Source organism: Pimephales promelas, chromosome 20 (assembly GCF_988280905.1).
Source record: "Pimephales promelas chromosome 20, fPimPro1.hap1.1, whole genome shotgun sequence".
NCBI lineage: Eukaryota > Metazoa > Chordata > Actinopteri > Cypriniformes > Leuciscidae > Pimephales > Pimephales promelas.
This window is the reverse complement of record NC_142788.1, coordinates 26613113-26637791: the sequence shown is the minus strand read 5'-3', so window position 1 is coordinate 26637791 and position 24679 is coordinate 26613113. Positions and strand designations below refer to the sequence as shown.

Genomic DNA, 24679 nt, shown 5'->3' with positions numbered 1-24679 from the left:
AATTTTTGTTACTGTCTATGTAAATCACTTCGGACAGGATTAGTTTTCTAAATGACATTTGAGTTTTTACGTTGGATGATTTCATTATCTGATTTGGACAGGATTTAAAGGTGGGAGTGAAGCAAGGTTGTGTGTGCTTGAATAAGTTAAAAATCACTTCCAAATTCATAGTTGTCAACAACAAATTTCTAGTCGTTTAGACAGCTCGCAGACTAGTCTGTTTTTAAAATGTGTAATGTTTCCTGTGTCCCTCCACGTCAAAATAGACACTGCCCTTTGAGTTGATGTACTCCGATATTACTGCTACCTCTCTAGCAACTTTGCTATAAAATACAGTTTGAAAAAGAAGCTCCCAGGTGATTTAGTACCGGAAAACTTGCAGGGATTGGGCTATAAATTAGTCTCTGGGAGAGGGCAAGCGTGATTTAATTTATGGAGCTCAGTAGAAGCCGTCTGGTTGTGTATCTGAGGAGGGAGACAGCTCTGATGGGTTTTCTGCTGCTGGCAGATTGAGCTGGTGTGATGAACTTCCTCTCTGGGGGATTGGAGCGGGAAAGTAACACCCTGTACGTTACCCTGATGAGTCCTTCATACAGCCAGTGTCATAGTTTGAATTTTGTAAATATTTTGTCATGTCATATTGATTCATTTTTGCCCTTTTTAGGCCATTTAAAATGCATGGAATTCTAATGGCTGAAAATAATAAATTACTATGTATTAATTTAAACCTGTACTAAACATATTTTTATGAACATAAACAAGGATTAGCTACTTTTTTAATTTTCGGTGTTTTAGAGACCTTTTTTGGATATCGTATTGTATTTATCATGCAATGTTGTGGGAGTGACTCCACAACGAGAGGTGTGCATTTAGACTCTCTCATTTAGAAATTCTGTCATAATTTTCACATGCCTGGCACAGAAATCTCTGATTTCTTCAAAAATTACTTCATTTGTGTTCCGAAGATGAGCGAAAGTCTTGCGGGTTTGGAACGACAGAAGGGTTAGTAATCAATGACAGAATTTTCATTTTTATGTGAACTAACCCATTTAGTCGAATTAATTTCGTTACACTTTAAAATTTATTTTATCACAATGCTTTTTTTTTGCCTCATCTTCTTTATCAAAGATAATCGGAGAGCTAATTTTCATTAGTTAAATACAGTCCATCCATGACTGGTTGATTTTGAAAATATGTATTTTTGCACATCCCTCTGGTTGTGTTTAGTTTGGTTCTGCCCAGTTTTGAAGGATTTTTTGAGACTGTAACATTTATTCTAATTTAATAATCAACGTTGGCTCGTAAAAAAAGGCTATTTCTTAAAGCGGATGTCTCAAAGTAAACTATTGCAATCTTATTGACCAAAAGCGTCACTCCATGCGTGAGAGTGTGCACCCTGGGAATATCTACAGCCAGTGGAAATGAATGTGACATCTGCAGCAGTGAGCTATGAGTAATCAATAAAGACCTCGCTCTTGCTTTATACGCTCTACATCACCTGATTGTGACGCAGAATCATTCAGATTTGCAAAGTCTGGGAACTTTTTTCTTCTGCTTCGTAAAGGTCATCTGCCAGTCGGGATATGCGTCAGCGTCGTCCTCATGTTTCCTTATTACTCTTTCACAGGGGTTTCATTTTAGCCCTTGTGGGCAGGGAAGCCAACGCTCCATCACAATTGAACTGTGTTGCTGCACCTTCACCGCCTATTTCATCATTGAAGTGCCATAGAGTGATTAACCCCTGCTCTGTTTTCTCAGTGTGCACACATGTGCATGTGCAAATCAATTTTGTCCTTAGTCAAGTGGAAATATCTCTATTAGTGTAATTGATTATTTTGCCTGGAGCTTCGACGTGGAATTTTGTAGCCACAAGGTTCATGGCACGGTTCTTTGTTGAAGTTGCGGTGATATAATTGAGTGCCCTTAAATTAATCATTGTGCAGCTTTGAATTTACAGCAGGAAAGGCTTGGCAGCAGTAGCAAGCATTCGCATATAGGCTTATCAGGATTTACGCTAGCCATATAAAGCTTGGAAAGAAAATCCTCGAAAGTAACGACAAGGAAGATGAGGAAACTTGGACTTAAACCTTTTGGAAGTGGTGCCGTCGCTTTCTAAGTCCGTTTGTGGTTTTGGATGAGTGTGCAGAGTTAAGTTTAGTTTGTGGTGCAGTAACTGGATTCATTTGTCTATGCTTGCTCCTTCCAAGGGTACGGCTACAACAGTTGCGTCGTGTGGCAGGAATAATCCGTCTTTTTTGCAAGATAGTCCCTCAAATTCAACAAATCCTATTCCACGTTGAACTTTCAATAAAACAAATCGCTTGGTCTGCCTGAAAACTTGATTAATGAGCATGAGAAAATTAACAAATGGGCTTTGGCAGTTATTTCTACATTTCATAGCTTTATGTTCTTGCCGAGGAGAGGGTGTGGAAGTTGTTCGGAGATGCTTTGCATACAAGGGAGAGATAAGTAGTAGCCGAGACGTTAAAATTCTTAATAACAGGTTACCTGACATTTCCATCCTGTGACTCAGCCGAACGCTCCTTGTTAACTCTTGATTCCTACACCGTCTGTTATTTTGGAATCAGTGCGGCTCGTGACGCACATAACCGTTGGCATTTGCTTAGAAGTCCCTGAAAGACATCTTTTGCCCTTTAGTCATTTAAAAATAAACTGTCATAAAAAACTGAATTGCTCAGCTGTACTGCACATATACTGAAGCTTGTGTGTTTTTAATGGTTTTTTATGATATTTCAAGGTGACCATTATGGATACTGGAGTGAGAGGGACGATTGCTGTCGGGCTGGTTCCTCAATATTATAAACTTGACCATCAGCCTGGCTGGCTTCCGCACTCAATCGCTTACCATGCTGATGATGGGAAGTAAGTTCACATTAAGAGTTGGTACTTACTTTTTTTTTTCAAATAAAATGTCTACTTTTGCTCTTTTATTTTCTAAACCCTTGGGTTTAAATATTTATTTTGATATATTTACTGATTTTTATTCTGATATATTAAAGTCGGCGTGAAACGGAAGTTGAGATTGTCCTTTTTTCCATGTCGTGACGTATATCCGAGTGAAACGGCTTCTGAAATTAGAAAAAAATGTAGGGCAGGGCTTGATTTTGTCCTTCAAAAATTGATTGGATCATTGGAGGTTGGGCGTTGCAAACAAAATGGAGACAGATTTAAATGCAATCCTCTTAGAGGCGGTGTACCGATTAGCTGCACCCTCATCGGGTCTGGCCGCACCCTTTCGCCATTGCACGTGACCAAAATAGAAGAGAGGTCGTTTTGATGGGGGAGGGAACGGTAATGTATTTGATTAAATATTATAAGGGTACATTATTATTATTTTTTTAAGTAATGAAGTGCACAGATAAATCATTTATAATAAACTCTACAATATTACATATAAAAAGAAGATTTGTCAAATTTGATTTCATGCCGACTTTAAAATATTTCAATATTTAATACATTTGTCTTTAACCAAAATGCTTTAGTTTGTAAACTTTGTTTTGTTGTTTACCTTGTGGAATTTTTTTTTTAAAGATCACTTCCTCCTTTCTATGAACCTTTCCTGTTATAAGTCATAAGTGACAGTGTCTCTCCTTTTCACAGGCTGTACAACGGCAACCCTGTCGGTCAGCAGTTCGGACCTAAATGTAACCGGGGGGACCGAATCGGTTGCGGAATCTATGCAGACTCTTTTGATGCTGGACTCATCACTGTGTTCTTCACAAAGAATGGCAAGGAGGTGAGTCTCCATGCCTTGGTACTGAAGTCACAGAACTGTAATGTTGTCAAAAATACAAGTGTCCACTATGTAAATATAATCAGAGACCATACATTTATGCATTCTTTCACTAATTACATAACACCTACCTCAAACTACGAATTCTATGGATCATTGTGTGTAATGGTTTTGTTTATTACTCCATTATAGTGGTTACAAGAATCGGTAGAGCTAAAGTCTTTGAACACACAATAGTCTAGTCTTCTAATTGAGGGTTGTTTTCCGATGACTGGTTTTCCTGCAGGCCAGATAGAAGGACCAGGGGGTGATACAGACATCATTTCAATGAGCAGTCTTTATTCTCAGTTATAATGTGCTGTAAAATAGTGGTTAACTTTATGAAATGCTTTAACAGAGCTCTCTTTATGTGTATGTGTGAATGGAAGGTGGGGTCAGTGGTGGTGCCGGTGGCTCCAGATGGGCTTTTCCCTGCCATTGGCATGCACTCCCTCGGCGAAGAGGTACGGTTGGACCTGCAGGCGGAATGGGGTTCAGAGGAGGAGGACAGCGTCATGATGGTGGACAGCCATGAGGATGAATGGGCACGCCTGTATGATGTCAGAGTCAGCGGCACGGTGAGTGGGTGGGTGGGGGTGGGGGGACAGCCCTGTCTGTTAAACCAGGCCTTAATGTTTTTATCTCTTTTTGTCTCTTATGCTCACCAACGCTGAATTTATTTGATGAACGTTATGAAATGTTGTTTCAAATAACTTTTCTATTTTAATGTATTTTAAAAACTCTTCAGTGTCATGTGATCCTTTAGAAAACGTCTTAATATCAATTTTGAAAACAGCTTTTGACAGAGCTGCTTAATATTTTTGAGGAAACTATGAAAATAGAAATCTTTTAAAACATTATAAATGTCTTCACTCTCGCTTTTTTATTGATTTTAATTTATCTTTGTGAAAGAAGGCATCCATTTCTTTAAAATATAAAATCGTACTCAGACTTTGGAATGATAGAGTTATTGTGATAAATAAGGTCTGTGCTCTTTTAGTGTTACTTTTATGCAATCCTTGCTTGAAGTATTTTGAATCATCATACTTCACAGGTTTGCCCCAATAAATTCTGACATGAATGATGTGAATCCAAAAACCACACATTACTTTACTTCCTGTCAGCCATTTTTTAAGTTGACATTATCATTCTTAGAAAAAAAAAAAAACACCTGGAGGAACACAGTGATAGAAGTGGCTGCCGAACTCAAGCGTGTGTGGCGTTGTGACTGAGTGTAGGGAATTGCTTGCTGGAGGCAACAATTTTTTTCACCCATAATTCCTCAGAGTAGTGTTAAGATAAAGTTGAAAGGAACAAGCAGTCTTGTGTTTGGGTTGGTTATGGAGCAAAGACCTCCCAATAGAGTGAGACTCTGGATCCAAGAGACCAAAAAGTGCAGGGTACAGATGTTCTTCTAGGAAAGGATTGTGTGCCCATCATGCTCACCTTCCCATCTGATGCTCTGGACCTTCAGAGGCCTATTAATGCTCTACTGAGGTCATGAAAGCATGCAGCATAAAGTGCCGCACTGTCGTTATGCTTTACTGAGCTGATGGCACGAACCGGGCAGCGCAGGCCAGAGCTGGCACTAGACCAGCTTGTAAAAACTCAATAAGAGGACTTACGGGGTGCCAAGGAATCTTTTTGCCTGTTTAAAATGTGGTTGAAGGTTTTCTCAGCTGTGTGCCTTCTCTGTGAGTCCTGTTGGCTTGGCGAGAAGGTGTCCCAAGACTTATAGACTCTGCTGATAAGGGCATGTTTTGACAAGATGGAACCAAGTCCCAATGCCCCATCGTTTAGTTTCCACATTAGTCAGCATCAAGTAAGTTTCTTTGAGATTGGTGATCTCCTCACTTTAGAGAGATTTTGTGCAAAGCACTCCTCGCCATCAGAGGTATGCTAATAGTAAAATGTAGGTTTGATAGCCGAAGTTCGTCAGGCAGCTTTTGACGATACTCATCTCCTAGTCTTAAGGCACGATCTAATGTAAACCAAAACTTAAAGTGTTCTTTACTTAGCAATCTGTCACAAGAGTCCATTTTGTGGTCCGTCTCTGACGGATCCAACATACTGTCTGCGTTTTCCAGAACTCCTCCAGTCATTCCCTCCATATATGGAGCCGTTCTTGTCTTTCGGTGTTGGTGATAGTTTCTAATAGGAACACATTCTCTTTGGTAAAATTAATTAGAAATGTCTGTCTTTCAGTAAGCCCTTGGAAAAACAAGTATATCAGTATAGATATCAACATCAGTATCTTTGTTAAACCATCTTTGTTTATTTATCAAACAACGCCGGCTGAGTTTTACAAATCTTATACGTGATGTCACCATAGAACTATGCAGTGAATTTATTACAGGGACAAACCTTAAACGACCTGGGTAAAGGTAAAGGAGAAATTCACCCAATGATGGAAGCTCTGTCGTCATTGGAATACAAAATGAGACATTAGCACATTTGCTCATTTATACTTGGTGTGTCATCCTGGGATTGACGTCAATGGCACCAAACCCTATTGGTTCTATTGGTGATTGTGACATGGCAAACATGCATAACTGGAAATTAGCATTTTAGGACATCACCTTAAAAAAAAAAAAGTCATACAGGTTTTGGTATAACACAAGGGTGAGTAAATGATGACAGAGTTTTCATTTATAGGGTGTATTAATAGCACTAATTTGCTTTGTTTTTCTACTCTTCATGTTTACTTTCATTACAATCACATGGCCACCCCTGTTTAGATGAGAAAATATCACATTCTGACACGCTGTTAACTGTTAATTTTTTTGACTGTCTATGGTTTGTCATCCGTCTTCAGCAATGTGTAACATGGAAATATTTTGATGCAAAGTAGTGTGATTCACTCCTATAATAGATTGTGCGAGATATAACAGCTCATCATGGCCTTTCCTTCTTCTGAGCACCCACATAGCTACAATAAAACCTGCATTTGATGAAAATATAATGCAATCCACTTACTGCCTCAAGATGTGGCCTTTCTAATGATGGAAGGGTCAAAAACCTTCGTAAACTGATAGTAATATGATCACACATGAAAATGTCTAAAACCACAATATCAACTTGGGCAACACAGGCATTTTTCATAAAGCATTTTTCCATATCCTGAAAAGTTGCATTTTTGGATATATACAAGGTTTCTGTAGTGACAATATATGAAAGGTGTTCCTAGAACTAAAATCGTTCCCGGTTCCTGCACAGAACGCGCCAAAAAGCAGATATTTCCGCGATTAGTTTTAGTGCGAATTCGTGCGAAATCCCCTTTTGTGAGCATAAGAGACTTCTTTCAAAAACATTATTGTTTTTTTTCTTTGCACAATCTGGGCTATCACACAGATCAGTGCTGTCCAGATGAGATTATTGTTTTCGGTGGAAGATCCCTTTCACAGATGAACTGTGGGAAACTGAAGATTTGCTGACTCCTCCACTTCTCTTTCCAGTTAGCCTGTGTAAAGCCACTAATTAGCCCATTCCCATCTCATTTAAGTGGTCTTTCTGGGTTATTCTGGAAATTCTGGGTTAAATATAGCATTAGTTTTACTGGATCTGGCAACTTTAAACAGCACTATGTCTGCTGCCGTTTCTGGTTACAATTAATGCATGAAAACAATCACATCATCAGAAAGAGATAATTGCATTCAAATGATATGGAAAATGGTGGATTAGCATGATCTACTCAGACCCATAAATCTTCACACTAGCCCTGATACTGTATGTGTAGCCAACATCTACAGCATACAATCTCACATCGAGCAAAATTGAGCAATGAATTGTCACACATAGGTCACCCCTGCCTTTGTATGTGTGTTTGTGTTATGAGGAGGCGTTTGGCTGGCGCCGCTGTGTACGTGCGGTTCTATGCGAACGCATGGCAGAGATCAGTTTAGCTGTTACTACAGCAGAGCCTCTGCCCACCGACTAATCTCCCTACGGCTCTGTGGCCGCCAGACTGGAGTACTGCTCGCTTTACCCGGCATACACATCCACACCAATGCTAGCTTACACATACTCACTTCCAAGGCCTTACATACTGTTTTATACTCATGCATGCACATACACTGACTCGCACGCATGCTTATGAGCTGGTTGGGAGTGATAACGTCTGAGAATGCTGGCTTCAGAGCAAAGATTTATGGTCATAGCCTCTTTGGCCCATATCTTTTTTTTTTTTTTTTTTAAATACTTCAGCTCTGAGTGTTTGTGGTTTCATCAGGCCTGGCAATGTTGCTGAGTGTCTGAAACTGAAGGGGTGACTCAAAGGGTTCAACCCATTACTGTACATTCCCCCATCCCTGTCAGAGAAATTATTGAACCTTAACGTCGTACAAAAGAATGAATGACAGTCCTCAAATCTTCTGGCGCTGTAGATGTGACCGCGGCCTGGTTAATTCTGGTTAGACTTTTGGAGCTGCACTCGTTCAATTAAGTCTGGACGGGAATGCATTATTCATTGTCGTTATGGCTTTAACTGTATTACTGTAACACTAACCACTGTCAGATGTGTTTTATAGTTTCATCTTGAATAAGCTACCAGGGAAATCTGTTTTCTTACACAACATCCCTACAGGGCAGTTGGATGCAGTTTTGTGTATTTCCATTTGGTTTTGAGTTCATCTGATGAACTTTTAGTGTCCATATCAATGGACAGTCTTTTTGGTTAGCCTGAGTTCATCTGTTTCCCACAACAGGACGGTTTCAATTGAACTCAGTGTGTGAGAACACTGGAAAATCACTTCAACCCTTAAACGGAACTTGTGAGAAAAAAGGAAATAATGACTTATCTGTAGCAGGGAGAGGCTGTTAACCTGCTTTAACATGTAATTTCCGTTGGGTTTGCATCCTTTTTTGATCAAAAACAAGATATGACTGTCAAATGACATGTTAGGCAAAAGGAAATAGGCTAGCTGGCTGCGTAATATGGCATCAAAAGTAGTTTTAGAATGATTTGAGCCAAAGAATCGCAATTTATGGGACCATTGTTGTTTTATTGGTCATTTGATTTCATGTTATTGAACCATAGCAGTTTTGGAGATTTCTAATTAGATCAGAGCTGCTTGTATGTGTATGGAGTGAACTGACCTGGTAATGCAAACATCACTTAACAGACGCTTTGCATGATTTGCGTCAAGTAAAGTCTGTGGAGTGAAGTGTTGAGCTGCAGCGTCATCCCTGGTGCTGTTTTGCGTGAATGTCAAGTCTTCAGCTTAAAGTTCAAACTGAGCTTTTTTAGAGTCCCTCGATTGGTTCTGCGTGTTCTTGAAACTTAGCAGGTGGAAATGTAACTGTTAGCCTGCAGCTGTTGGCAGTTATGGTCCTGCAACCAAATTCAGAAATGTTTAGCATTCGGAGATAGTAACCAAAGGCTTCTGGTTCAATCCCCATAAGATCCATCACCATTGTGTTTTTGAGCAAGGCGTTTAACCCCAGGGTAACCCAAAGTTCTCAGCGCCATTCTGTTGTGAAATCGCATTAAAATTGCAAAAATAAATTCCAGACCATGTCAGGAACCGAACAGTGATCCTCATTGCGGCAGATCTTTGGGAAAGGAAATATTTTTGACTAATGTCTTTATGGGTGGTTTTGTTTCTAACTTCTGTTAACTTCACAACAAGGTCTGATTCTTATAGCCAACATACATAAAATATATTTTTTTTTACAAAAATGCAATTAATCTTTGAAATGTTAGTTAATTAAAATAGTTCACATGTCAGTTCATACTTCACAGTACATTAACTAATGTTAACAGATGCAACTTTTGATTTTCAAAATGTACTAGTAACTTTTGAAATTTATATTAAATAAAAACTAATAAATGCATCAGATGATGATGTTACAAGTTGTCTGTCGGCTAGCAGTTACTAACAGTCAGTCTAAACACAATTTATCCTTACTTCTTGATTGTGTTAAGCTAAACTTGGCTTTTTTTAAGCTGAATTTTTGTATTTTTTTCTTCAGTGAGCCATTGCAGTTTTGGGTATTGACAGAAAAGTCAAATATGTAGCAGTCTGGACTCCAGACTGTGACCAAAAGCATTTTGTTACAGTTTTTCCTGCTTGTGCGACTACTTTTGTTAGAGGTCGCACTGGTGCCACCACCACATTGTCCAACTGATAAGAGCTGCCTTTTCTGTTGCATATGAGAAACATCAAAAGGAAAATGAACTGAAATAGAGGAACGAAGCGCTACGCATTTGAGCTGCGCATCACAGACCATTTATCATTTCGGAGCAATAATATTGCAGCACTAGCTCAGAACAGGTTTTACCCGCGGACCGATCTCGGATCACGTGACACTGTTACTACTGCTGTGCTGTAAGATCCTGTGAGAAAGCTTTTGAATTCGCGGCAATGCTGCTAGATCAAGTGGGAATCATGGTCTATAACACTGATGTGTTTTACCGAACAGGTGTTAGCACCACCATCTGTAGAACTTAGTGGCACCGGTGCTACTGCTCTCATATCTCAGTCTGGGGCCCTGGTAGAAGTTTATTTTTGACTCCTCCGTCGTTTCAGCATGAACTAATCAAAAAGGAAACCAAAAGAATTTTGTGGTTGATAGAGTTTTTTTTTTTTGTTGTTGTTTTTTTTGTGGAGATTTGCAGAGCCATCTAAGTATGTAAATGTCTTTTATCACGCTATGTCCAACAGCATCAGTTGCAGCTGTACTTCGGCAGGAGTGAATGATTATGGTTGGGCAACATATTCCCTGCTGCAATAACTGGTAGTGATATTTGGATCTATTAAAAGGTGGTGAAAGACACCACAGACCAGGCCACCGTTGAGATTTCCAGCTAAACACTAGTAGATTTATTTTGAAGAAATGCATGAGGCTCAGAGTTATTTTTTTATAATCTGAAAAAAAAAAATTGTAATTGAGGAATACTGAATCTGTTTTTGTGAAGTGAGATGAGTTCAAGCATGCTCACATTTAGTCTAAAACTACAATAACCGTCATGTTTACTTTACATAGCGCACACAATATCTCTGCCCTTACTCCCGATTTTCTTAACATGGGAACAGGAGAGCTGTTAGTCAATAAATAAGAAAACAAAATAACTTGCAACAAGATATTTTGTTGTAATGCATGAAAAAAGGAATCTAGTTTTATAACTCACATTTCTTTTAATCCTTGTAACGAATAAATCTCTATCAATTTAAACGTGTGGCTTTGGTGCTGCTCAAACACCCATTGTTATGATTGGCTAATATCTTTGCATAGGAAATGAAGTATGCTGACAACATTTAAAATGATCCAGTCAAACGGTGAAGGGTTTATAAATCTATATGTTGCTGTTTTTATAGCCCAGGTAGTTTTACTGCACCCTAAGCCATAAATAATTACATATCCATCCAGATGCTTTACATTACATTATGGCTTGGCTGCTGGCAAAGTCCTTTTTAAGGAAAGTCGATTCACTCTGTGGCCATATTTGCAACACCATCCAAGGACCAAGTCCTATCCACTTGAATGGGGGAATCCTGAAATCACATGAATCTCCTTCGGAAAGTCATGCTGGTTTCCACAGTCAGCAGTGGCACATTTATCTTAATCTTTTTAATTTGTCTTGGCGTCTTAAAAACGTGCTAGCGAGGCACACAGTAATGGTCAAAGGCCAAAGTCAAGAGCATATTATTTATGTAGAAAAATAATTAAAAACAGTGCAGACTGACATGTTTTTGCTTTCTCGCAGCTAGACACAGCAGAGTGGACGTGACATGCTGAACTTCTTTTAACTTAAAAACTTGTGTCTCATCTGATGGCCCTCTAACTGTAACTTTTTGTGTGTAGGAACAGTGGCTGTTCTACGGCTCCTTTATTATTTGACCTGCTGAGTACCAGTGAGCAGGTCATGGAGATGATGATGTGAAAGTAGACATAAAATGTGTCCTTTATCTTTTATCTAAGAATAAATGAATGGATGGGGATATTCCTGCCACAACTTGTCCTAAAAACATTTAAGAATTGTACTGAGATAGCATTATGTAAACATACCAAATACTTTTCTATAATACATCATATGAAATCATTTTGTTTTGCTTTTAGGACCGTCTTTGGAAAGTGACAGGAATTCCCAGCACTCCACAAAAAGGAGTCTGCATGTTGAGGCTTTTAATATATTGTTGTGTCAATTAGACAAGCAGCTGAATGCCAAGTTCAGCTTAACACTATCAAGAAGTAAGGATAAATTGTGTTTAGACTGACTGTTAGTCGACAGACAACTTGTAGCAACATCATCTGATGATGTCAAAACATAGATCTTATTTTAAAGGCTGAAGACAAGTGATGAACTAGACAAATATCTCAGTGGCTCCAATTGTAGGCGTCTCCCTCTTTGTGTCCTCCACCTTTTCCACATTCTCCGTACCCTGACAGGAAGTTGTGGGGCTTGCTCGCAATGTTGCACCTGTTGCCGGGGCAGCGGGTCAACAAAACAAGCTGCCGCCTCCACGCAGGTCTGGGGATGGTAACGTTCGAGAGCATATCAGATCTGTCAGCACTGTCATTCAAGCATGCTGTGAGCTGTTTAGAGCCGTTAGGAGTGGTATAAAGGTAGACAACCTCCCCATTACTCAGCATCAAGGAGGCAGGAATGTGTGACTAGGTGCAATTTTGCCTCCATCCTCAACTGAGCAGGCAACTGTCCTGGCACGTAAACTTGAAGATGTTGATGTTGAAAAGAAGAGTCGGGTGTAGGCAGAAAAAAAGCACTACTTTGCGTCTATAAAAAGCAACACCCGATTAAAACTGATTAATGGATTTTTCAGCCCTTCGGTGGGTGCATTCTCCAGTGAGCATCAGGAGATAACTTCTGTTTGAGGAACACACGTTCTTCCATATTGAACACTGATCAGTTTAGTTGGAAAGATCAAGCCTGCTTTTGATCAAAGTGATGCCTGATTGTTAGCAGGATTGTGCGTCTGTCTTTCTGTAGTTCATCAGTGTTTTTGATTTCAGTTTGGGATATTCTTGGACATCTCGGAGCAATCTGTTTAATGGCTGCGTTTGCCTTTTGCACGCACTTTTCTGTGTTTTATAAAACATGTGGCCATAACCGGCATGTTGCTGTACGAGGCCCTTTGTTAGAGTCTCCTTCTGACCGGCATTCATTTACCGGCGTAAACAATAATAGCTAAGATTGTTGTAGATGGCATCAGAGAAATCTTTCCATTGCACCAACAAAGTGCTGATTCTGCCATTGCAAACGGAAATTTTTAAGTAATTAATGACAACCAGTTGCAATCTGAAAGTAATCATGATGCTGTGTTGTGAGTTTAGAAGCTGTGTGGCCAGAAACGGAACCTGAAAGAAAGGCAGTAGCATTTTTAGGCCTCAAATGGCGCTTTTCCACTGCATGGTACGGTACGGTTCGGCATGCTTTGGCGCTTTTCCACTGCATGGTACGGTACGGTTTGGTTCAGCACGCTTTGGCGCATTTCCAATGCATGGTACGGTACGGTTTAGTTCGGCACACTTTGGCGCATTTTCACTGCATGGTACGGTACGGTTTGGTTCAGCACGCTTTGGCGCATTTCCACTGCATGGTACGGTACGGTTTGGTTCAGCACGCTTTGGCGCATTTCCACTGCATGGTACGGTACGGTTTGGTTCGGCCCGCTTTGGCGCATTTCCACTGCATGGTACGGTTTGGTTCAGCACGCTTTAGCGCATTTCCACTGCATGGTACGGTACGGTTCGACACGCTTTGGCGCATTTACACTGCATGGCACGGTATGGTTTGGTTCAGCACGCTTTGGCGTATTTCCTCTACATGGTACGGTACAGTTTGGTTTGGCACGCTTTGGCGCATTTCCACTGCATGGTACGGTACGGTTTGGTTTGGCACGCTTTGGCGCATTTCCACTGCATGGTACGGTTTGGTTCAGCACGCTTTGGCGCATTTCCACTGCATGGTACGGTTTGGTTCAGCACGCTTTAGCGCATTTCCACTGCATGGTACGGTACGGTTCGACACGCTTTGGCGCATTTACACTGCATGGCACGGTATGGTTTGGTTCAGCACGCTTTGGCGCATTTCCTCTACATGGTACGGTACGGTTTGGTTCGCCACGCTTTGGCGCGTTTCCACTGCATGGTACGGTACGGTAAGATTCAGCTCAGCTCACTTATGGCGCATTTCCACTGCACGGTACGATACGGTTCAGCTCAGCTCACTTATGGCGCATTTCCACTCTCCAGAGTGACAGAGAGTCAGGTCCTCGGTTAAACGTCTCATCCGAAGGACTACTCGCAGCCAAACTGACCTTTTTTATAGATTCATTTGGTTTATGCTAAGTTACACTTTAAACTAACCATATAATCCATCCAACAAGATCCTGTTTTCTTCTATTTGAGCAAACAGTTGAAATCTCGAGATTACAACATTTGTAATGATGTCTAATACACTATAATGTATCTAAATGAAGTCTGATTAAGACTATGATATGTTCTACCACAGCTTCTGGAATATGTTGGGAAAGGGAAGAGCATCATGGACGTGGGTCTGGCTCAGGCCCGGCAGCCCCTCACAACACGAAGTCACTACTTTGAAGTGGAGATTGTGGATTCTGGAGAGAAGTGCTACATCGCCCTGGGCCTGGCAAGAAGAGTAAGTCAATTGTGTAATTATTCCTCATTTAAAAGTTTCTTCTGATAAAAGTGTTTGCAAAATGGATCAATGTAGGGAGTGCATGCACACATGCATGACATTTCCCATCCTTCGATATATTCTCCTAAATGCTCTGTAATACTTGTCACATTTCATCATGCATTGCAAATGCCATTTCATTTTTTGGTTTGTTTTTAAGGTATTTTTGGCAATAGTAAAGTTTTTTGAAGTATTTTGAATTCCCTGTGGTTTTGGCCAGAACAAGAATGGATATGTACAGTAAGCTCTGGATATCAACCAAAATTGCAAATGCGGCTCCACAACATTGCGACCTCATAACGGTTACAGTTTGACAGGCCCTGAGGCACAGTGTGCAAATAAAACCTGTGGTTTGAGAGAATCACCTTGCTGTCAAGCTCAAATGAATAACTCACTCCTCTGTCATCATTTACTCATCCTCTAGTTTTTCTCATTACTTGTTTTCTGTCATAACTTTTCCATAACTTTGTTTCTTCCGGCAAAATGAGGGGCTTTAGCAGAGGAGAAACTTTTCAAAGTTCCTATAACTATGACTCTACAAACTTACTCCACAAACACGACTCTTTTCTCAACATTGATGATGTGAATCACTGCAAGTTGTCATAGCAGATTTCGTCTCTTGAGGCCCTTTTACAGTGAGCGAGATTAGGCAATGCAAATGTACGTCACTATGACGTAGTGAGAAGAGAGACTGGGATGAATGTTATCATTGCTGTTTGAGAACAGATTTATTCTTGCATGTTCTTTATACAGATTATAATTTCTATCAATTTTTTCACTGAATTATGTCATTTGAAGAGCTTGATACTAGAGTTGTTCCGATTCCGATGCTAGTTTTGGAAATGACGCCGATACCAATAAAAATTCTGCCATCGGTATGGGCGAGTACTTCTACTCACTAATGTTGCACAGTGCACCGATACTTCAAAAGTATTGTGATACTCGGAAATTAAAAACCTCACGATACCAAAATTTATTACTTCCTGTCCCTCCCTGTGTTTTTTCATGTAGTGACCATACAGGGTTGGAACAGGAACATTGCACTGTGTTCTTTGCTCTTCCTGACGTGAAGGGTAATTAGTCTCATTCAGGTTGGGAAATGCAGACAGTAGACAAGTCTGCTGTGTGGAATCGTGGGAAGGCCATTGGTTGCTCAGATAAACGAAGAGATTTCCAATTTTGACCTTTTCTGGAACTTTGCATCTGTGTTTCGTTACATATCAAATATCAGGTACAGCATAGCTGCCTAATTACTGTTTACTCTCATTAGATGTGTACTCTGTGTTCCCTGCATCCTGTGTCTGGAGAGGTCTTTGCAAACAATGTGGTTGTTAATTTTTTGAACATCAAGTGCGCAAGTATCACCTCTGACGTTTGAGGAACAACAACAAAATGGTGACCAACCTCGTTAATGACTTGATCTCTACTGCAGTGGGAACATCAGTTGTGCCGAATTATAAGCTAGTCTGCTCTCTGATAGTCCCGGTTTCAGCCTGAGGATGATTGCGGATGTGAAGAGGAAGAGCCGAGCTCTTATCTGCAATCAGTGAACCCTGACCCCCTGTGAACGGGGACTGGACCTGGCCGTACAAGCTTGTACGCATGCATCCGGAATATACACTGGGTTGCTAGGATGCAAGACAAAGATTTTCTGGGTTCTAACAAGGGGCGGAGGTGCGTACCGGAGTCTCGGCAGTCATGTCTACGTGAATGGGTCCAACCCTTATCACCTCCTGACCTTCCCTTCTTTCACCAGCCCTTTCCTCTGCTCTGCTCTCATCCGGCACCGCAGGCTTCGGTTTCAGTGAGCTCTCTAGCACTTCCCATGGAGCAATTGAGGGAGTTTGTGTTCCTGACCCTGGTGTCCTCATTTATTTTGGAAACATTCACAAGTGTAGATGAACTCTTGAAGTGTTCGGCAAGGAACGCAATCTGTCACCAATCACCAATCTGACCTATTCCAGTGCTCCATTTTACAGTCTGTTTGGGTGTTTACTTTAAAGCACTTAAATACATCAGCCTATCAGATACAAGGACCTGAACTAAATGTTGTATATTTCTATATATATTATATATCTTTCACTTTTGATCAATTTAATGCATCCTTGTAGAATGAAACTGCGAAAACTGAGCAGAATTTTATTGGGGATTATCATGCTGACATGTAGTACTTCAGCATTCAGTGATCTTTGCACACTGCCACTTCCGTTGAATTGCCGATCACTCTCTGGCGAACTGAGGACGGACTACACTAGGTTTATTTAAATGGCATCCCTGGTAAATTAGGCTGATTCACTAAAGTGCCGGTGTCGTGCCGAAAATTGATGCACAGCATGTTAAAGATGTATCGCCCATTCTCTTTACGAATGCAGTTGCTTTTATGTGGATCAAACAGACATAACGTGCAAATAAAAATCACTCACCCAGTACTTTTTACCTATTAAAATACCTGTAAAGGGCCAATACAACCACTATAATGCATGTATTTCACCTGCTAAAATGTGATTAAAGGCTCTACTTATTAATTAAAAGGTTATTTCTGCCCTGAAGTTAGTTGATATTATTCATGAGGGTTAAATCTGACTGATTATAACTCACCTACTACTTTTTACTTATTAAAATACCTGTAAAGGGCCAATACAACCATTATAATGCAGTATTTCACCTGAACAAACAAACGCACGCTACCTTGTTTTATTGTAAAGTTTGGACTTTTATCCCGGCGAACCGCTTTAATCCACTTCTTCCTTATACTTAAATCAGTCGGGAATCCATGAAAACTTACGTAGGGTTGGTGTTGTTGGTTACATTTACAAAGTGGAACAGAGCAGTGACATCTAGCCTTCGTTTCGGCCATTGTTGAACTGCGTCGGAAGTGGACATGCTCAAAGTTGAGACATCCCGCCCGGAATTGTCATTTCCGGCCAATCTGTAATTTTGTAAAATTTTAGAGAGTAATTTTACTCCTTAAAAATGTAAAATGTCATTTCCACTACCATCATTTTCCATCACAGAATATTGAAACGCAAGACATGTTAAAGTTAAAGTGTGGTGGAAATGACAATTCTCCTGTGATGGATGAATATACACTGTCAGAGGTCAAATTATAAGTGTTTTAAGAGTTCATTTTCTAAAAGTGCTCATAGTTCATTGTTTCGTGATGACAGGAGCTTGCACGGATGCCATTCCCAGCGCCCGTATTGTGGTGTTTGGGAGCAGGTACCCACTTGACCTAATCTCTGCTCTGTATGTCATGTGCAGATGTGCATCTGCCTCCACCGGCAGCCTCTCTGCTACTTGTTGTCTTTGCCACAGTGTGGAAATGCTGGCAGCTCAAGTATCGCACATAAAAGCCCTGGGTGGATCTGATATGGCTCTGCCACGGACACATATGCTACTGTTTGTGTTTCTTGGAAGCTCGATGCTTCTCTCTAATGGCTTTTGCAGTGTCCTCAGGGGGCCAAAACACTATATGCATGAATAGCTCCTCTCCTCAAACAGGAGTATGTGGTATATAATTTCATTTGACAGATTTAAAAAAAAAACTGTTATGTGGGTCGCAGGGGCGAGCGAGGTGATTGATGGCTTGTGTGCTTTTGCGCGGCATGCTGAAGTGTCTGTTTGCTTGTGTGTTTGTACATGGCACTTGATATAGAGCACAGATGTAATCGTACGAATACACGGAATGCACTATCATTTTTCACCTTGTCAGGGAGCAGATGTAAACTCAATTGAAATTAAGTAATGTTTGCAAACAGTTTACTTTCTCATGTGTTGTTCCAGAGAGCGCCACTCGATTGTCTCTACATGTTTAGATCTGTTTGTCAGATTCGCCTAAGGTATCATCATCATCCTCGTGCGCTCTGTTGCACAACTTCGATGTAGCGCTTCACAACACTAGTGGGGTGGAAAGCGACCAAGGGTTGTTAAACGCGTCACCTTACTGTGGCTCTCATTTAAATCATCTGTATGTGTCCGAGCTTAGATCGTGAATAAATCAGTTTTAAGTCCCCCTGGTCCGTGTTTACTCCTCTTCCTTATTAGATAAACAGATTAAAAGAGCTTGACTTGAACCATAACACAACCCTCTATCAGCCTTAACCAAAACAGAGAGAGATGCCCATGTAATCCTTTGTAATCCCCCCCCCCCCCCCAAAAAAAAAAAAAAATCTTTAAAAATCTTACTGACCTTTGAACTGTGAATGAATTATCTAATGTTACATAATATGTATTACATAATATCTTATTATATAATTTTTTTTAGTCGTATTTCTCAGTTAAGAATTGATGGCAAATGTTTCAGCAACACTTTAAAAGACTTTACAAAACTTTAAGGTTCAGTTCATTCAATTATGCATTAGGTATGAACTAGCAATTAAAAATACTGTATAATATTGTGTACAATATATGAATATTGGTTCATGTTAATTACTACATATGCATTTTTAACCCTTGAAGTTGTAAATTAATTTAAATTATTAATTATAAAAAGGTATTATAATCAAACATGAATTAACATTAGCATAGGTGGATTAATTCTGTAAAATATTGTTTATTCATGATACAAGTCGGCATGAATTGGAAGTTTTTTTTTCTTACTGTGACGTTTTTTTGTGTGAAATGGCTTCTCAAACAAGAAAAAAAATGCCTTTTTCCGTCGGGAATTGAAAATTGATGGTTGTGATTTTGCTATTGCTGGATCTCAGTGAATCGTTCTTTTAATTAAAGATTACAAGGTCACATGAATTTTAAAAAATTAAATAATGATAAGCACAGATAAATCATTTATAATGAATACGGCAATATTACATTTAAAAAAATAACAATTGTCAATTTTAATTTCATTTTAACTAATAATTCGGATTTTTTGTAGATTTTAAGGAGTGTTATGAATCCATTAAAATGGGCTTTAATAGTCTCTTCAAATGACAACCGAGAAATACCAAAAATATCTTTGAATGTTAATTGCATCTCAGATCTTATCAAAATATTGGCTTCTCCTCGTGTTTTTGCTGGCATGGTCTATCTGTATATAAAAAAGCATAACCTTTGCTGCTATATGACTGCAATCCTAAAATTAAACAATGAGCTGTGATGCTGTAATCGTTTTCTGGTTATAGAACTCAATTATCTCTCCACCACATTAATATGAAAGTGTTGAGTGAGATTGTTGAAAGTGAAAGCATCGCAAGTTCGTGTTTGCATTAAATCCATCATTGTATCTATAAATCCAGACTGTTGTTTAATTATTCGAATTTGTGTCTTATTCATTCTCCCTCTCTTTTGTCAGGATTACCCAAAGAACAGGCATCCGGGCTGGAGTCGAGGTTCTGTTGCATATCACGCCGGTGAGTTGTTGGTCATTTTTGAAGATCTTGTCGTTACAACAGTCAGTATGTTTACATGCACAGTTATTTTCAAGCTGCAGTATTTTTTGTGTGTAGCCAAGCTAGTCTTCATCTGTCTAAATACATAACACAAGTCACATATGCACTATTGGTGTGTTCAAGACCTTGAAGTTTCGGATTTGTGAGTTAGGAAGTCGCAATTACGACATCAGATTCACTTGGTTTGAGGAAGATGGCAATTTAATTGAACCTTTTCTACAAAAAATTTAGCGTGATTTTTAACTCTACAAAATTATGAATAAAGAATGCGCATAAGCAGTGTTTTTAATTAATGTTTTACTAATTTATGAAAGTGCTGTAAATTTATCACAGCATCATAATTGTACAGTACTTTTGTATTTTTACATGAAACTTAGCTAGCTTTATTAATTCAATTAATTTCAACAAATTTACAATCAATACAGATGCTGCATCTGTTAGGGAACATGGGGACATGGCAGTTCCTTTCAGTTTTTTCTCCTCCGATTGGCCTAAAGCATTGTTCATAGTCATCCAGATAGAAATGTTGACTACAAACACAGGTTTTTCATATCAGTGTTATTTACGATAAGAATTTACTGCAAAGAGTTACTACTCTTTGCAGCCTTTTGCCACTGCCTGTAACGTTCTGGATCCTTCGCTAAACGTTTAATCTTTGAATTCTTGCACCTGTGAACGATTGACACGATTATGAAAAAGTTTACTAGGCGATCTTTGACTATGGTAAGTGTATCCATAGCAGACTGGTGGAAGTGGCCTTGGACGGCAACATAACCAGTGCATTATGGGTGTTTGGAAGTTTTCCTTCCTATTTGGCCGGGTAGCACAGATTTTTTTTTAAATCTGCTTTTCTTAGGCAGCCAAGTTTACTTGAAAACCAATTTTCCCAGTGAAGTGCCCATTTAATGAAAGTTCCACTCTCCAAAGTTGTGGCGTTATAAATACAATCTGACTGTCACGACTTGAAGGCATCATAAGCCCAGGCAAATTGTAGCCTTATGAACATGAACACATGCTGGACACCCTGATCTTAAAACATGTGTGTTCACCAATGAATAAAAGTACAATTAGTAGAGCAGTTTTTTTTCCAGGTGCTTGCACATTAAATAATGTATTCAAACCATCTGAATGTTGCTATTATTGCTCATTTGCCAGATTATAATAACATTCTGTTGCCCGACATTGCATAAAAAATATATATATACATATATCTGTTTTAGTCTGAAATCTAAAATTAAAAGTACTAAGAAGTCCCACATAAAGTTATTTTTATAAGTCCACACATCCAGATCCTGTTTACATAAAGTTTTTGTTTTCTCCTTTTGTTTTGTCATCTCTGGTTGTATTCCTATCACAGGTTACGCATGGATTACCCAGAATTCCTGCAGGTGGTGATTTTTTTTTTTTTTTAAGCTTTATTATTTGGCTCCTCTTCTCTTTTCAAGCCTTACACATCTATGGGCACCATCTCTGCAGTGTGTGGTGGTCCTGGATGATGATAAGAGGAGTGTAGAGATGAGATCAGTGTGTTGATTAGAAGAAAATCCTCTTGAAAATGGCATGAGGATAAATAGCCCTATCTCACTCCACAGGTCCCATCTTTCAAAACAGCTCAAAGGAAGTCGATATCGGATAAGATTGCCTCTCAATGTAAAGATGGCAATCTTTATACTCAACCCCTTCATGCCTTCATGCCACATAACAGATTAGTCACTGAGTATCATCCTGAATGAAACTGTGCTTCTGTGGTGACTCAGAGCCTATTGTTTAAGGGTGAGGGAGTTTGCCCGTAAGCCAGATAAACAGTGACGGTTCAGATTTTTTGATATGTATATGTAATGTGGCAACGTTACTTCCTTTAGTGTATTATTTGGGTTGTAGCTGCAACAATAGAAATGCTATAAAAATGCATTCTTTAATCTTTTTTGATAGACTGGACATTGATAGATCTGTTTTCCACTACACTACTACCAAACCAGTGTAAATCACTGCGCAACAACTCTGAATTTGACATTGACATACCGTTGGATATACTTAGTGAAGTTTTTGTATGTATATTTTTATTTATTTATTTATAAGAACCGATATTCAATGTTTAATTGTGCATTACCATTCCCTATATTTTTACACTTGCCACTAGGGATGTGCCCGAAGCCGAATACTGTGTTTGGGAAGTCTACGGACCCCCTAAAGGAACAGGGTGAAAGAAAAAAATATGAGATGGGAAGAAAAATTATATATAAATGCTTTTGCATTTTTTCGCAATTATTTAGTTTGGTTTATTGTATATAATTTGCGGGTATCAATGCACTCTTGCTTTTTTTACTTTCACTTTCAAGATAAGATATTTCTCAATGACGCTCAGGATCTGCTGTACATTAAATCCTCTGACAGCGTCCTGTCAGTTATCTCTCCTTACTATCTTCACGTGATAAGTGAAATCTGATGTACTGTAATGTAACTGACTACCGTAGCAAGCCTAACCATGTCCCTTTAGGGCCTCCGAAGTGTGCGCTACTCATTTTCTGTGCCTTTCCGAATTCGCAATTAGGCTTAGAACATATTCCTATTTGCCATCTTCTAATGCTTACTTAATCTTTAATAACTTTAATAATATAAAAACGTTGTTAAACATAATTTTTAGCAAATCTCAAAATATATATCCAGTTTCATAGCACATTGGAATGTCATAATGCCCAATTCATTCAATTCATATAGTTTAAAATTTGTATGCGTGTGTGTGTGTGTGTGTGTGTGTGTGTGTGTGTGTGTGTGTGTGTGTATATATATATATATATATATATGTGTGTGTGTGTGTGTGTGTGTGTATATAGATATGCATACATTTATAGCTATGTGTGCTTTTTGACAAATTGTTAAATTAAAAAAATATATAATTTTTTTATATATACAGTATATATATTATACATTAATTTTATAGATCTTAAAATATAAATTCATATATGTTTGTGATAGATAGATGATAGATAGATAGATAGATAGATAGATAGATAGATAGATAGATAGATAGATAGATAGATAGATAGATAGATAGATAGATAGATAGATAGATAGATAGATAGATATGTAAATATGTATGTGTATTAATAAATGTATGTGTATTTTTCTTAGCATTAGTACCCTCTATTTATTGGTGGATCATAACATATCAATCCAAATTTTCATAACGGTGCATCCATAGTGATGGAAGTTTGTTTATTTCCTAGTGAATTCACATTAGGCCCTGTGTTCTTCTCGACTGTGAAGAATTCAGCCATATCATCACTCGCATCAGGGCGATGCAGTTTGTCAAGCCCTCTTGTCAGCTTTTGCGGAGCTGCATTTATGGGGCATATCTTTTCTGCGCCTCATTGCGGCACCCGCTGATGGAGGTCTGGCACTGCCACAAAAGCGGGTCAGATTAGGGGGGCATGAGTCATTGTCCTGCCCTGATCTATAAGAGGCCCACATCTATGACTCATAATCCAGTTAGTCATCACGTAGAGATGTGTTACGGCCACTGATATGTCGCTCTGAGGGTCAGTGTCCTCACGCGCATCATAGCCGAGGCCAAACGGGGCTATTATAATCTCATTTGGATTGAGAAATGAAGTCGGAAGTCGTGTGATACGTTTTTTTTGTTGTTGTTTTTTTAGTTTGGAAACACGGATTTTAATGCCGCATTCGATCCCCATTCCTGTTTTAAATCATCTGTTGACCATGCCAAGTGTGTCAAAATAGTTGGCAGAGTCACTTTACCCCAAATCACTGTTTTTAGGTTAGTTGAGTTCACGTTTGGTAATACAATAAGGGTACGTGACCTTTCCCCGTTTAGATTAATTAAAAATGTTGACGATACGAACAAGCAAATAGTTTTTCCTTTCTCAGCCCCCATGCTCATAAAACTGCCTTCTTGTTTGCGGAAGCAAGTCTACATTCCCGGTCTTTTCCAGAGAACAGCTCTGACATTCGAGGAAAGCCCTCTCTGCACTCCGGTGTAGCGTTTCCTGCCAGAGAGCCTGAAAGCTCAGGCTTGGTGAGAGCGCGTGTCCAAGCCCCGTCTATTTTTAGTCGCCTTCTTCTCCCACAGTGGTCGTGGTGTTTGCGGAGTGTGGTGTTGGGACCGAGGCCCACATGGGAATCATAATGATGCAGTGTTTTCAATCTCCCTCCGCGTGTTCAGATACGGATTGTTTAAACAGCATCCTGAGCTGGGAACGGGTCCCATGACAACTCTACAAATATTTACCAGCCACACACTGCAATAAGGTTTTTTTTTTTTTTTTTTTTTGTGTCTGCAGGCTACCTTTCTGTGTTTTTCTTTCACTTGCTCTTGATTGTTGTTGTCTCTTTGTTTTGTTATCTTCTTATATAAGGAGAACTTTGACTAATCGTACAGAGGCATGAAAGCACATCTCCTTTCATCCTGTCAGTTTCTGGATGAAGAGTATAAGTCTTCTCTGGATCATTAAGAGCCAATGTGTGAGGAATGCAGCATTAGTGCTTGCGTATTCAGATTCCCACAGTGCTCTGATGCCAAGCACTAACTTTAGCATTGCTTCTTTATGTCCTAAAATTCATTCAGATGATGAGTTGTTACCCCTGTCATTGACTGTAAAAGAATCGCCCAAAAAAGAGGCTTTAAAAAGATAATCAGATGAGATACAGAAACAAATATTATGAAATATGAGCTCAAGCACTCATTTTCCCTACAGTGATACTGTCCAACAGCGACACCAGCAGATGATGTTTCTGGTGGAGGTGGGACTCAAATTAATAAAGCACCTTTGGACCTGTGACTCATGATTTTACCATGGATTTGTTGATTTAATGGTCTGA

General features: G+C 39.3%; 1 protein-coding gene across 2 annotated transcripts in view; it reads left to right on the top strand.

The window, feature by feature from the left end:
- spryd3 (SPRY domain containing 3) overlaps window positions 1-24679 on the top strand; it is a 34750-nt gene that overhangs the window by 5605 nt on the left and 4466 nt on the right. For both annotated transcript variants that reach the window (XM_039651820.2, XM_089124691.1), the window contains exons 4-8: window positions 2759-2883; window positions 3622-3757; window positions 4183-4371; window positions 14265-14414; window positions 19744-19801. In XM_039651820.2, the coding sequence (XP_039507754.1) occupies window positions 2759-2883; window positions 3622-3757; window positions 4183-4371; window positions 14265-14414; window positions 19744-19801 (658 nt within the window). The remainder of the gene's footprint in view (window positions 1-2758; window positions 2884-3621; window positions 3758-4182; window positions 4372-14264; window positions 14415-19743; window positions 19802-24679) is intronic.